The 12,684-nt window shown below is 35.4% G+C and overlaps 1 protein-coding gene across 2 annotated transcripts in view; it reads right to left on the minus strand.

Annotated features, from left to right (window-relative positions):
* The window catches only part of LOC132551265 (uncharacterized), a 75,989-nt gene that overhangs the window by 30,394 nt on the left and 32,911 nt on the right, over positions 1 to 12,684 (minus strand). For both annotated transcript variants that reach the window (XM_060215389.1, XM_060215388.1), the window contains exons 4-7: positions 6,640 to 6,705; positions 5,310 to 5,461; positions 4,776 to 4,878; positions 4,077 to 4,367 (exon numbers count right to left, since the gene is read on the minus strand). In XM_060215389.1, coding sequence (XP_060071372.1) covers positions 4,077 to 4,367; positions 4,776 to 4,878; positions 5,310 to 5,461; positions 6,640 to 6,705 — 612 coding nt within the window. The remainder of the gene's footprint in view (positions 1 to 4,076; positions 4,368 to 4,775; positions 4,879 to 5,309; positions 5,462 to 6,639; positions 6,706 to 12,684) is intronic.

Genomic DNA, 12,684 nt, shown 5'->3' on the forward strand with positions numbered 1-12,684 from the left:
ACTGTTGTGTGTTGTATCTGATTCACGCTGTCCATGTTTACACTGTTGTTGTGTGTTGTATCTGATATGTGCTGTCCATATTTACACTGTTGTTGTGTGTTGTATTTGATATGTGCTGTCCATATTTACACTGTTGTTGTGTGTTGTATTTGATATGTGCTGTCCATATTTACACTGTTGTTGTGTGTTGTATCTGATACATGCTGTCCATATTTACACTGTTGTGTGTTGTATCTGATTCACGCTGTCCATGTTTACACTGTTGTTGTGTGTTGTATCTGATATGTGCTGTCCATATTTACACTGTTGTTGTGTGTTGTTGATATGTGCTGTCCATATTTACACTGTTGTTGTGTGTTGTATTTGATATGTGCTGTCCATATTTACACTGTTGTTGTGTGTTGTATCTGATACATGCTGTCCATATTTACACTGTTGTTGTGTGTTGTATTTGATATGTGCTGTCCATATTTACACTGTTGTTGTGTGTTGTATCTGATACATGCTGTCCATATTTACACTGTTGTTGTGTGTTGTATTTGATATGTGCTGTCCATATTTACACTGTTGTTGTGTGTTGTATCTGATACATGCTGTCCATATTTACACTGTTGTTGTGTGTTGTATCTGATATGTGCTGTCCATATTTACACTGTTGTTGTGTGTTGTATCTGATACATGCTGTCCATATTTACACTGTTGTTGTGTGTTGTATTTGATATGTGCTGTCCATATTTACACTGTTGTTGTGTGTTGTATCTGATACATGCTGTCCATATTTACACTGTTGTTGTGTGTTGTATCTGATACATGCTGTCCATATTTACACTGTTGTTGTGTGTTGTATCTGATACATGCTGTCCATATTTACACTGTTGTTGTGTGTTGTATCTGATACATGCTGTCCATATTTACTACATTTTGCTAATTTAACTTCAGAACATTTTATCTATATCATGAGACCCATTTAATTGAAAAAAAATAGCATTATGAAAATTCAGGAAACAAATATTTTCCTTACTTTTCCTGAATTGAATCAATGCAAAAAAAAGTATTCTTTTAATATTCTTTTTGCAAGAGATGGAACAAAGTCTGTATATTGGTATGGCATGATCCAATTATCAATATTCCTAGAACCAGTATGTTTTCTATGACAGAATCTATTATTCTCTTATTTCTGTTGAGGTAAAATCTTTAAACATCAATATCTTCATCATCAAGCATATTCTGTTAAGGCAAAATCTCTGAACATCAATTTCTTCACCTTTAGCAATATACAGTGTATTCTGTTACAGAGAACTAGTTTACTGGACACTTTCAGATGCCTTTACAATTGCAGTCCAGTCAATTTACATGCTGTGTCATATTGTTTCATTAATTTGCATTAAACAGGTAGGATGATGAATTAGATTTGAATATGCCTATGTCAGTTAACTCTTAATTGAAATGTTTTTCCATGGGGACATGAACTACACACACTAATTTCTAATTTATTTCTGAAATAAATCAAACATGTATGTAAACAAGGACAAACAAGTAACTGGAATGTTTCAGAAATGAGAAATGACAACCATAAGTTTTCTCTCAATAAAAAATTGAATTTTAGCAAATCCTATGAAAACTTATACTCATCCTTCACCAGTGTTACTGATCAGATAGGACTGCATAACAACAACAGTTAAACAAACCACCAGGTAAATTTAGGTGATACATCACATTTCTGACATTAGAACCATTCAAGAAATGTCTTAATTAATTCCTGATTTTGTCCTGCTTTTGAAGGATGTCTTTGATGTGTCTGGTTTATGTAAACTGTATGTATTTTAGGCAGCAGTAATGCCATGTTGACTGACAATGTCATGGTAACTAGGCTAAACCATCAAAAGAAAGGTCAAATCTACATAAAATCTAAATATGGTAAGGCATAATCAATATATAGAAACATATGATTAATTTTAGAAAAAGAAATAAATGCAAATTTATGAATTAACAATGAATATCTTAATTCCAACATCCAAGACTCTACTTAATATTCCAGCAATAAGCCTGGCCCATACCTGGTGAAACTACATACAGAAGAACTGCTTTTTTAGTCCTGTGACAAGTCTCGCAATGACTTTGAATAAAAATTAATATGATGCCCAAACCCCCCTCCCACCCCCTGCCTCTAGCCCCAGGTCTAAATGTATGGTAAGTACGGTAATTTCTGACTAATAGTATCTCACAAATAGCAACCTAATAATAAGAGTTAATAACAGAAATAAATGATGTATCCTATTTATTCTAATTACTATCAATGGCGGTCGGTGTTTCTTAAGTAGCTGAAATGAACCATTTCACCCTATTTACACAAAAAAAGTGTGTGATAGGCCTCCAGTATGCTGTTCAGTTAGGTAGCCATCAGCTACTACAAGGAGACTCCATCCCAGAATGACCCTGGCAAACAAAAACCTGGTTTGGCATGTTTATTTACTTTTCTTTATCAGAAATACAAATGTAGAAGAAAAAAAGAAGGAGAAGTTGTATGGTGGCTATAACAGTAACACAATATCATCCAAATCACAAAAATTGATATCACCGTCCCAGCCGAACAGAGAATAATACAAATCCGACAAACAGATACAATGTATCATGCATAGCATATTCCTAAGTGTATTAAAACTTTCCGATACTGAATTGTGTTTTAATTCAAATATTGGTTTTACAAAATCCTCTGCATCAATGTAACCACTACATACACATTACTTAAACCAAAACCTGAAAAGGGGGACATACACTGGTAAATTTGTTGGATATCTAGATATTGTGTGGGAATTCCAGCATTCACTGAAATGATCACAACTGCAACCATTGCATGTATGACTGTTAAAGACCTGATAAATCATGTTCAATGTGTCAAATCTTCCATTACTCATGTCATTTTACATGGCTTGGTACAAGGATCATTCAATATTCAGCAACCTTAAGTCTGTGTCAAAATGATAACTAACATGATTCAACAGCCCTTAAATGGTACACCACTATTGTTCAAACATACTGTTGGTCCCGTCTATGACAGTAAAAGTTGACCACATGCTGTTGGATAATTCATGAGTGATGTTCAGTATACTGTTTGGTTACACTAAACATCAAATTAATATCTCAACTATAGTATAAAACATTACTATCTTGTCTTATTTCAGTGCGAGCACCAGTGTCCTTTTGAAAAAATGTTGACAAAGCAGATGTTTAGTATTTAAATAGACAAATTTTTAAATGAAAATTTAAATGGTATAAACATACAGCCTAATACAAATGAAGACTTCAGATATTGAGGTTATAATCAGTTACCCTGTACAAATGTAATTGTTCTTTATCAATCAAATGATAAACTGACTGATCCCAGAAGAAAAATGGTACTAAAAAAGCATGTATGACAAAACCCTCAAAAACTGCATGAACACTTCGATTTATAAATCACATTTTAAGAAAAGACTAAAGTTTACATAAAAATGAAATGTGACTGATCATGGTGATTCTACATACAATAAAGGTGATGCTTAACTTACCTTAAGTTCATCTGTCTGGTTCAAGTTGTTAGTGGGGACTTCATACATTTCACGACGCCCGGAAGGTCGAGTTGAGGACTGACCATCCACATGACTTGAGGAGGCAGTAAGGCGGTCAAGACTGGACATAGACATGCGGGCACCATCTGGCTTGGGCAGGGAGAACTGGGTTGGAAAGTCCTTCATGCTTGTGGAACGTTCCCTGTGGAGACGGGCTCGCTCACTGGCACTCTTGGGCTTGGTGGTGGTGGACACAGCTGAGGGTTGACTATCAGCGGTGCTCTTGCGGCGTATAATAGGAATGTGGCTGGGGTTGACAACCACAGTGGGGTGGGAGGACGGGGTGGAGGAAGGGTTGCTGGCAGATGCAGAGCTAGGTGTGTTAGCATTGGAGGTTGGCGGGGAGGTGGTGTTTGCAGCCAGCGTCTGCCATGTCCTGCGAGGGACAGTGCAGTAAGGGTTGTTGTAGTTGGAATCCGCTAGCACGCGGGCTGCATTCTCTATGCCAGGATGTGAAGCTGCACTTACATAATTGAGTCTGTCGCCAGAGCGACTAAGGAACTTGGATGATGCCAGTCCCATACCAACATCTTTGGCATCCTCAGAGGAAAGATCATGCAGACTGCTGCTTTTTCTCAATCCTTCTTGGTAGTGTTTATCAGTCCGGTGCTTCATGTTACGAACACCTCGATAGGTTGAGAAGGCCTGTTCTTTTGCCTTGACCTTCTCAACTTCAAAACGGTTATTGACAGTAGGAATATCTCCATCTGTTAGACTACTCACACTTGGTAACTTCCTGTTAGAGTCTGTAGTCAGAGGCTGAAACAACACAAAAAAAACAATGGCTTTAACAATAACATATCTGCCATGATACTCTCTCTAAAACAAGAAATAAACCTGTAAAGAGTTGTGGTAAAAAAAATCTCTTTATTTACTCCTTGCTTTAATACTTCATTGCTTGGATCACACTCGGCTAGAAATCATGTAATTTTAACACATAAATCCAAACCAAACCAAGGGTACCAATAATCTGATGTAGCCAATCCATGCCTTATATGGGAAATTACTTCCACTCACTTTTTAAAAAAGCAGATTTAGGAAAGAACTCTACAATGAACTTGTTGTATTATGAAATCCTTTTAATCATTACAGATTTGCTTCCCTTATTTTGGATTGGCAATTTTTAATAAGAGTTATCTCCCTTGCACCAGTTTTTACATCTCTTACCTGGACATTTTCCTTGTCTTTATTGCTAAAGATGGGCATGGTGAAACGACGATTTTTAGGTTTTGGTAATGACCGTGGAAACACAGAAAGAACTTCTTGCCACCTGAAATGAAACAGCTTAATGTTCAGTACTGATAAAAAATCAATCATAATTTCTTTCTTGATTACCTCGTTTCAATAATAGTGAAATAGACAGAAATAGAATATGTGAGTCATGGTTTCATCATTTGATACTGTTAAGGCATTTCGATCATAAGCTGAAGGAAGATTGATATTTCACTACATAAACAAAATAAGTTATTTTGTCATGCAACAGATGAAACTTACAATGGTCTATAATTCAGGATTTGTACAGTTAGTTAGTGTCATTCAGGTTCAGTTTTAATGGGATCTACATGATACAAGCTAGATTTATTTATAATCTCGTCTCTGTCCTTGTATTCCTTTAATGCCTGTAGTAAAGGAGAGATGGTGATATAGATTTAAGACTTAAGATATTGAGTAATGTTATATTTCCAGCTCCAGAAACCTTACCACATAATCTCCTCCTTGGAGCCCCCTTTGATGTAGTGGGTTTTGTTGGGGGTGATGATGTAGAGAGAGTTGGTATGGGTTGTCTTTTTCTCAGCATCTCCCACTTCTGTGCACTTATTCATATCCACTGCACCCTGTGGGATAGTGTCCGGCTGAAATTTCACAAAATTGAATTGTGATATAATTCATATACAATGTTTTATAAACTTAAAACAGACTTATTGCTCTCTCTTCAGACTTATTATCTGTTTGTAGCAAAAATATCTTAACTGTTAATAATTTTTACCTTATTCTACACTGATGAAAACAAAATCAAACGGATAAAAAAGGAATTTGGAAACTATAAAACATTGAAACACTATTCCAAAACAATTGCCTGATGTTTTTACAATAATATTTCCTATTTCCATTTCAACCATGTGTCTTGACAAATAAGGGGGGTAACTCTTGCAGTCTTACAACAATTATACTTTTTATCAATGCCCTTGCCCAACAGTGCATTACAGTACACTACAGCAGCTCTTAATGCATGGTAACCTTCAAACATCTATGGACTTCTTTTTTTTTAAATTTCAATGCTTCTTCCTACACAAAATTTCAACATAACATGGGCTAAATTTTCTACAGATATTAAATACACGTATCAAAGTATGAACATGAAAAAGTAGTTAAAAGTTATGCATTAATGATCATTTAATTAAGTTGGAAATTTTATTGCTCAAATTTAGACAACAACAGAGTTGAGATACAGAGAAAAACTTCAAGGAGTCCTTCCTTAAAATATGAGCTTCAGTATTGCAGTTATTTTGAACATTTTCCTAAATGGCTTTTTTGTATGTACATCCCAATGAATGGAGCTGGAGGATTCCCATCGATGGAAGATTCCTGACTACAAGAGAAAGCCATGAATGGATGATTCTGATTGACAAGAGGAAACCACACATCCTCACTGACTTCCATTTGTGATAATATACACTTAACTTACAAAGCATTGTATCACTTTGTTTATATGTTTCAAAGACATATTCAGTATATGAATACTACTCTTAAACATTAAACAATTAGATAGTTAATGTAGAACATCAGACTATTTTACATCAATTTTTAATAAAATGCTTACTAAAATTGTGTAGCTCAGCTTGAATGATGGTTAGATTTTGAAGATATTTTTCCTGTTTTCTTGTTTGTTTTTGTTTTGTTTTTTAATTATATGGAATGATTTCGCTCAAACAGATTATTTATAGCAACTTTTGAAACATATAGGTTGTGTCAATGTGAGTGACAGCTATACCCTCAGATTATTCAGATTTACAGACCAAAATAAACTTACATCTTCGTCCACTGAAAAATTGAGCTCTCCATCATCAAACAGTCGAAAAAACCGTCTTTGCCATCGCTAAAACAATAAAAAAATGTATGTCAGTATGTCATCATAATAAAACGTGCAAAATAGAATACCAGATAGTATATATTGTTTATTAAAACAACACAAAAATCAAATAACTAAGGCATGAACTTGAACATTTGTATTGTGACATCAGAAATGTGTTACAATTGGACTGTGACATCAGAAATGTGTTACAATTGGACTGTGACATCAGAAATGTGTTACAATTGGACTGTGACATCAGAAATGTGTTACAATTGTACTGTGACATCAGAAAGGTGTTCAGAAACAATTGTACTGTGTGACATCAGAAAGGTGTTACAATAGTACTGTGACATCAGAAATGTGTTACAATTGGACTGTGACATCAGAAATGTGTTAGTTACAAATTGTACTGTGACATAAGAAATGTGTTACAATTGGACTGTGACATCAGAAATGTGTTACAATTGGACTGTGACATCAGAAAGGTGTTACAATAGTACTGTGACATCAGAAATGTGTTACAATTGCACTGTGACATCAGAAAGGTGTTACAATGGTACTGTGACATCAGAAAGGTGTTTCAATTGTACTGTGTGACATCAGAAAGGTGTTAGTTACAATTGTACTGTGTGACATCAGAAAGGTGTTACAATTGTACTGTGACATCTGAAAGGTGTTACAATTGTACTGACATCAGAAAGGTGTTACAATAGTACTGTGACATCAGAAATGTGTTACAATTGGACTTTGACATCAGAAATGTGTTAGTTACAAATTGTACTGTGACATCAGAAATGTGTTACAATTGGACTGTGACATCAGAAAGGTGTTACAATAGTACTGTGACATCAGAAATGTGTTACAATTGCACTGTGACATCAGAAAGGTGTTACAATGGTACTGTGACATCAGAAAGGTGTTTCAATTGTACTGTGTGACATCAGAAAGGTGTTAGTTACAATTGTACTGTGTGACATCAGAAAGGTGTTACAATTGTACTGTGACATCAGAAAGGTGTTACAATTGTTCTGACATCAGAAAGGTGTTAAAATTGTACAGTGACATCAAAAAGTTGTTACAATGGTATTGTGATATCAGAAAGGTGTTAAAATTGTACTGTGACATCAGAAAGGTGTTACAATGGTACTGTGACATCAGAAAGGTGTTAAAATTGTACTGTGACATCAGAAAGGTGTTACAATTGTACTGTGACATCAGAAAGGTGTTACAATTGTTCTGACATCAGAAAGGTGTTACAATTGTACAGTGACATCAAAAAGGTGTTACAATGGTATTGTGACATCAGAAAGGTGTTACAATTGTACTGTGACATCAGAAAGGTGTTACAATGGTACTGTGACATCAGAAAGGTGTTAAAATTGTACTGTGACATCAGAAAGGTGTTACAATTGTACTGTGACATCAGAAATGTGTTACTATTGCATGAACCAACAAAGCAAAGCAGCATGTATCAACAGAAATATAAAATCAAATATAATGTTGGTGTTTATGTGAGTTAGGCAGAACAGGTGTGTTTGTGGTATATATCAGCTGGTCTCCTCTGGACTGAGGTGTATACAGGGACTTGACAACCCTCCTATGTGTCAAAATAGTACAAACAGATCATTGACCTGCCTGTTCCTAATCTCCACTCTGATTATGATGAATCTGATGTCACACAGCAGTCTAAACAAAATCACATACATCTGCCTGTTTACACCTCTGTTCTTTTCTACCTTCAACACAGTCAAAAACACACAAACAAATCCCTAACTGCTGTAGTACTAAAGTTGACACCTCCAATGTTACTGTCAACATCACTCTGACAAACCTAATGTTGACACCTCCATCACTACTGTCAACATCAAACTGAAACACATCATGTTGACACCTTAACTCCTACTGTCAACATCAAACTGAAACACATCATGTTGACACCTTAACTCCTACTGTCAACATCAAACTGAAACACATCATGTTGACACTTCCACTGTCACTGTCAACATCAAACTGAAACACATCATGTTGACACCTTAACTCCTACTGTCAACATCAAACTGAAACACATCATGTTGACACTTCCACTGTCACTGTCAACAGCAAACTGAAACACATCATGTTGACACTTCCACTGTCACTGTCAACATCAAACTGAAACACATAATGTTGACACTTCCACTGTCACTGTCAACAGCAAATTGAAACACATCATGTTTACACCTTAACTCCTACTGTCAACATCAAATTGAAACACATCATGTTGACACTTCCACTGTCACTGTCAACATTATGCTGAAACACATAATGTTGACACTTCCACTGTTATTGTCAACATCAAACTGAAACCCATCATGTTGAATAATTTGTATAATTAGTCACTAAGGGTATCATTTATGCTATATATTTGATGTTTTTCCTAACAAGCATGCCCCCACTTTAAGTTGCAAAGAATGCAGGTATGAATTACATTAGAATGATCACATACCATATCAACAAATTTTTCACCTGCAGTGTCTAATTTATGGCTACTTTTGCCATCAGATTGCAATGTGAACACTTAATTAGCAATTTCCAATTGAAAAGATGTTGTTTCATATTTTTAACATTAACATTAATAATATCTTGTTTTACAAAACAGATTCCTTTCTCGATGAACGACCTTCACATTGAACATAATATTTATTGATAAATGGAATGTAAGTGATTTGCTCCTTTACATGAACGTTGATGACCAAATACCAAAACTAGAGCAGTTCATGAACACTGACCAAATATTTAAATTAGAGCAGTTCATGAACACTGACCAAATACCTAAACTAGAGCAGTTCATGACCACTGACAAAAAACCTAAACTAGAGCAGTTCATGAACACTGACCAAATACCTAAACTAGAGCAGTTCATGGCCACTGACCAAATACCTAAACTAAAGCAGTTCATGGCCACTGACCAAATACCTAAACTAGAGCAGTTCATGGACAGTGACCAAATACCTAAACTAGAGCAGTTCATGGACACTGACCAAATACCTAAACTAGAGCAGTTCATGGACACTGACCAAATACCTAAACTAGAGCAGTTCATGACCACTGACCAAATACCTAAACTAGAGCAGTTCATGGACACTGACCAAATACCTAAACTAGAGCAGTTCATGAACACTGACCAAATACCTAAACTAGAGCAGTTCATGAACACTGACCAAATACCTTAACTAGAGCAGTTCATGGACACTGACTAAATACCTAAACTAGAGCAGTTCATGAACAGTGACCAAATACCTAAACTAGAGCAGTTCATGAACACTGACCAAATACCTTAACTAGAGCAGTTCATGGACACTGACTAAATACCTAAACTAGAGCAGTTCATGGCCACTGACAAAAAAACTAAACTAGAGCAGTTCATGAACAATGACCAAATACCTAAACTAGAGCAGTTCATGAACACTGACCAAATACCTAAACTAGAGCAGTTCATGAATACTGACCAAATACCTAAATTAGAGCAGTTCATGACTGAACACTGACCAAATACCTAAACTAGAGCAGTTCATGGCCACTGACCAAATACCTAAAGTAGAGCAGTTCATGAACACTGACCAAATACCTAAACTAGAGCAGTTCATGACCACTGTGATATACAAACAGGATTCTTACTTATAAAAAAATTAGAAAAAAGAAATGAAGTTGGTATGTTACATATCTATACTTGTAATTACACTGACATGATAAAAACTGTGGCTTTACAGATCAACACAAGTCTGACATGACTGTGGGGTGACATATTTCTGTTATGACAGCATCCTATGTACCTAATCCTGTTATAGATACATTACTATAACACACAAGTGCTTGTTGTCTGCCTAAACAGGTCTCATAAAGAATGTGGTAGATCAGGGTACACAGCAATACCTTTTCAATGTTAACTTCCCCTCACAGTAAGGAGCATTTCCGTGTTTATATTGCCACAAGGGTTGGGGATGTTCACCTGGTGTGTATTTACACACGATTATAATAGTCAGTTAGCATTACACCTTTAAGCATCATCAAACACCTGTTGATTTATAGCCAAATTTCTGATTAAAAGCACACATATATGTGATTAAAAAAGAAATGTTTTCACTGAAGGAAACTATTTCTACTGATTAAGTGGTAAAAACATGGGAGTACAAACACATTTAAGTATAAGTAGGAATAGCACTATCAGTAGTATAATTTCAAAATTTATCTTTTACTGATGTTATTCATTTCTAATAACGTGACAGTAACTCTGATTTCACAGAATTCCATTAAAGTGAAAACAAAATATATCATTTCTTAAATCAGGACAAAAGAGAAAACCATATCCCTCATTGATAACATTATTGATCAAAGCGACCTAATCCCTGTATGAAAAGGTTTCCTCACAAAAATCCTTCTTATCATATCTTTACTGAGAGCACTGTCATGTATATCCATCAACAGAAACACAAATATTGTGTGAGGAATCTTACTATGACCTAAATCTTTGAGATCACAATGGGATATCAGGCACTGGACTAGTTGAATAGGGGTTTAACATATATGTAAGGGATTGTCCTCCAGGCTATGAGCTAGACAGAGCCTGATAAACTGGAACTCCAATATACATTGGGCATTAGTGGTGAGCTAATTGCTAGAAAACATTCTAAAATGTATCAGCCATTGAGCCTGGTAAACTCAAATATCAATTCAGCATAGAGCCAAGAATTAATAAGACATGTTCTATTATCTATCAGATGTTGTGCTAAAAGCTAGGTAACACTTCAATATGTATTAGACATTGAACTAGCCTCCCTTATCCTGTTTAGAGTTTGCAAAGCAGTAAAATGCTCCAATTACACTCTGATTCACAAAACCCAAGAATCCATCATGAAGTTTTTATACCTCTGTCTACAACCCAACAAGAATAATATTGTTTGTAGTAAACTAGGCATCCTCTCTCCATTTACACATATCAAGATTTATTTTTTTATTTGAAATAATGCAAAGCAAAAATATAAGTACATGTTGCTGAAGAAGTGCATTGTTTTCCTAAACTTGTTGGAACTCCATGAAGAGCACTTCAAAAGGACTTTATAACACTTTTCTTTTCAAGTCCACTTCAGGGTTTCCTTTTTCATTTCTACCAATCTTATTACACTTGTATAACAGCTGTTGTTTATATAAACAGTGTGATAGGGTGGGGCCTTGCCTTTGATAATGTTTTTTAAAATATGGCCCTGGAAGCTAAAATATAAAGATAAGAGAAAATTTGAATAGAGTAAGGAAACAATTTGAAAAATAGTTTGACGGACTATTTAAAATGTTGAAAGCAAATTGTTTACTGCAATTTTTAGCCTGTTGTACTTGTTCAGTTTGTTGCAGCACACCATAGTTTCTTATCAGATTTCAATATGAACAGGATAAAATAAAGAGGTAGTCAAACATCTTAGCATTAAGACTGATATTGGTCATCTTCATCACGATCATCTTTTGCTATATGTAGGTCACTGTACCACTCTAACACATGTCTGTTATCATTTTCTCTTGGAAAAATTACAATGCCAGTGATTTATGGTGACATTCAAGGTAAATTTTGAATGTGTAAAAAATAAATTTCACTGTCTTTTTCTATCTCCTTGTCTTTCACCAATGAAACCGGATATAAGTTGTGATGATATCTAGGGGCAATGGTTTTACTTGACATTCATCTTGGCAAAATTTCAAGGCATTTGATGTCTGATTGAGGTCCATAGCAAGCTCAAGATGAAACACATGACAGGTGTGGAGAGTCCTTTTACAGGTAAACAGGTGCTATGTACCGTCAGATACTTTTTTTACCATCTGGATCATACAAAAGGATTAAGTGCTATATACAGGGTTTTCCATAAGAGGCGGTCGCCGGCCAATTTGACTGGCTACTTTGATCATTTTGCCGCCTACACCAATCCAATTCCATAATAATGTTCCGTACACGACTACATGTACACGGCAGGCCAGCCT

The sequence above is a fragment of the Ylistrum balloti genome, unplaced genomic scaffold (assembly GCF_031769215.1).
Source record: "Ylistrum balloti isolate Yb309-2 unplaced genomic scaffold, AGI_CSIRO_Ybal_v1 Utg370190, whole genome shotgun sequence".
Classification (NCBI taxonomy): Eukaryota; Metazoa; Mollusca; class Bivalvia; order Pectinida; family Pectinidae; genus Ylistrum; species Ylistrum balloti.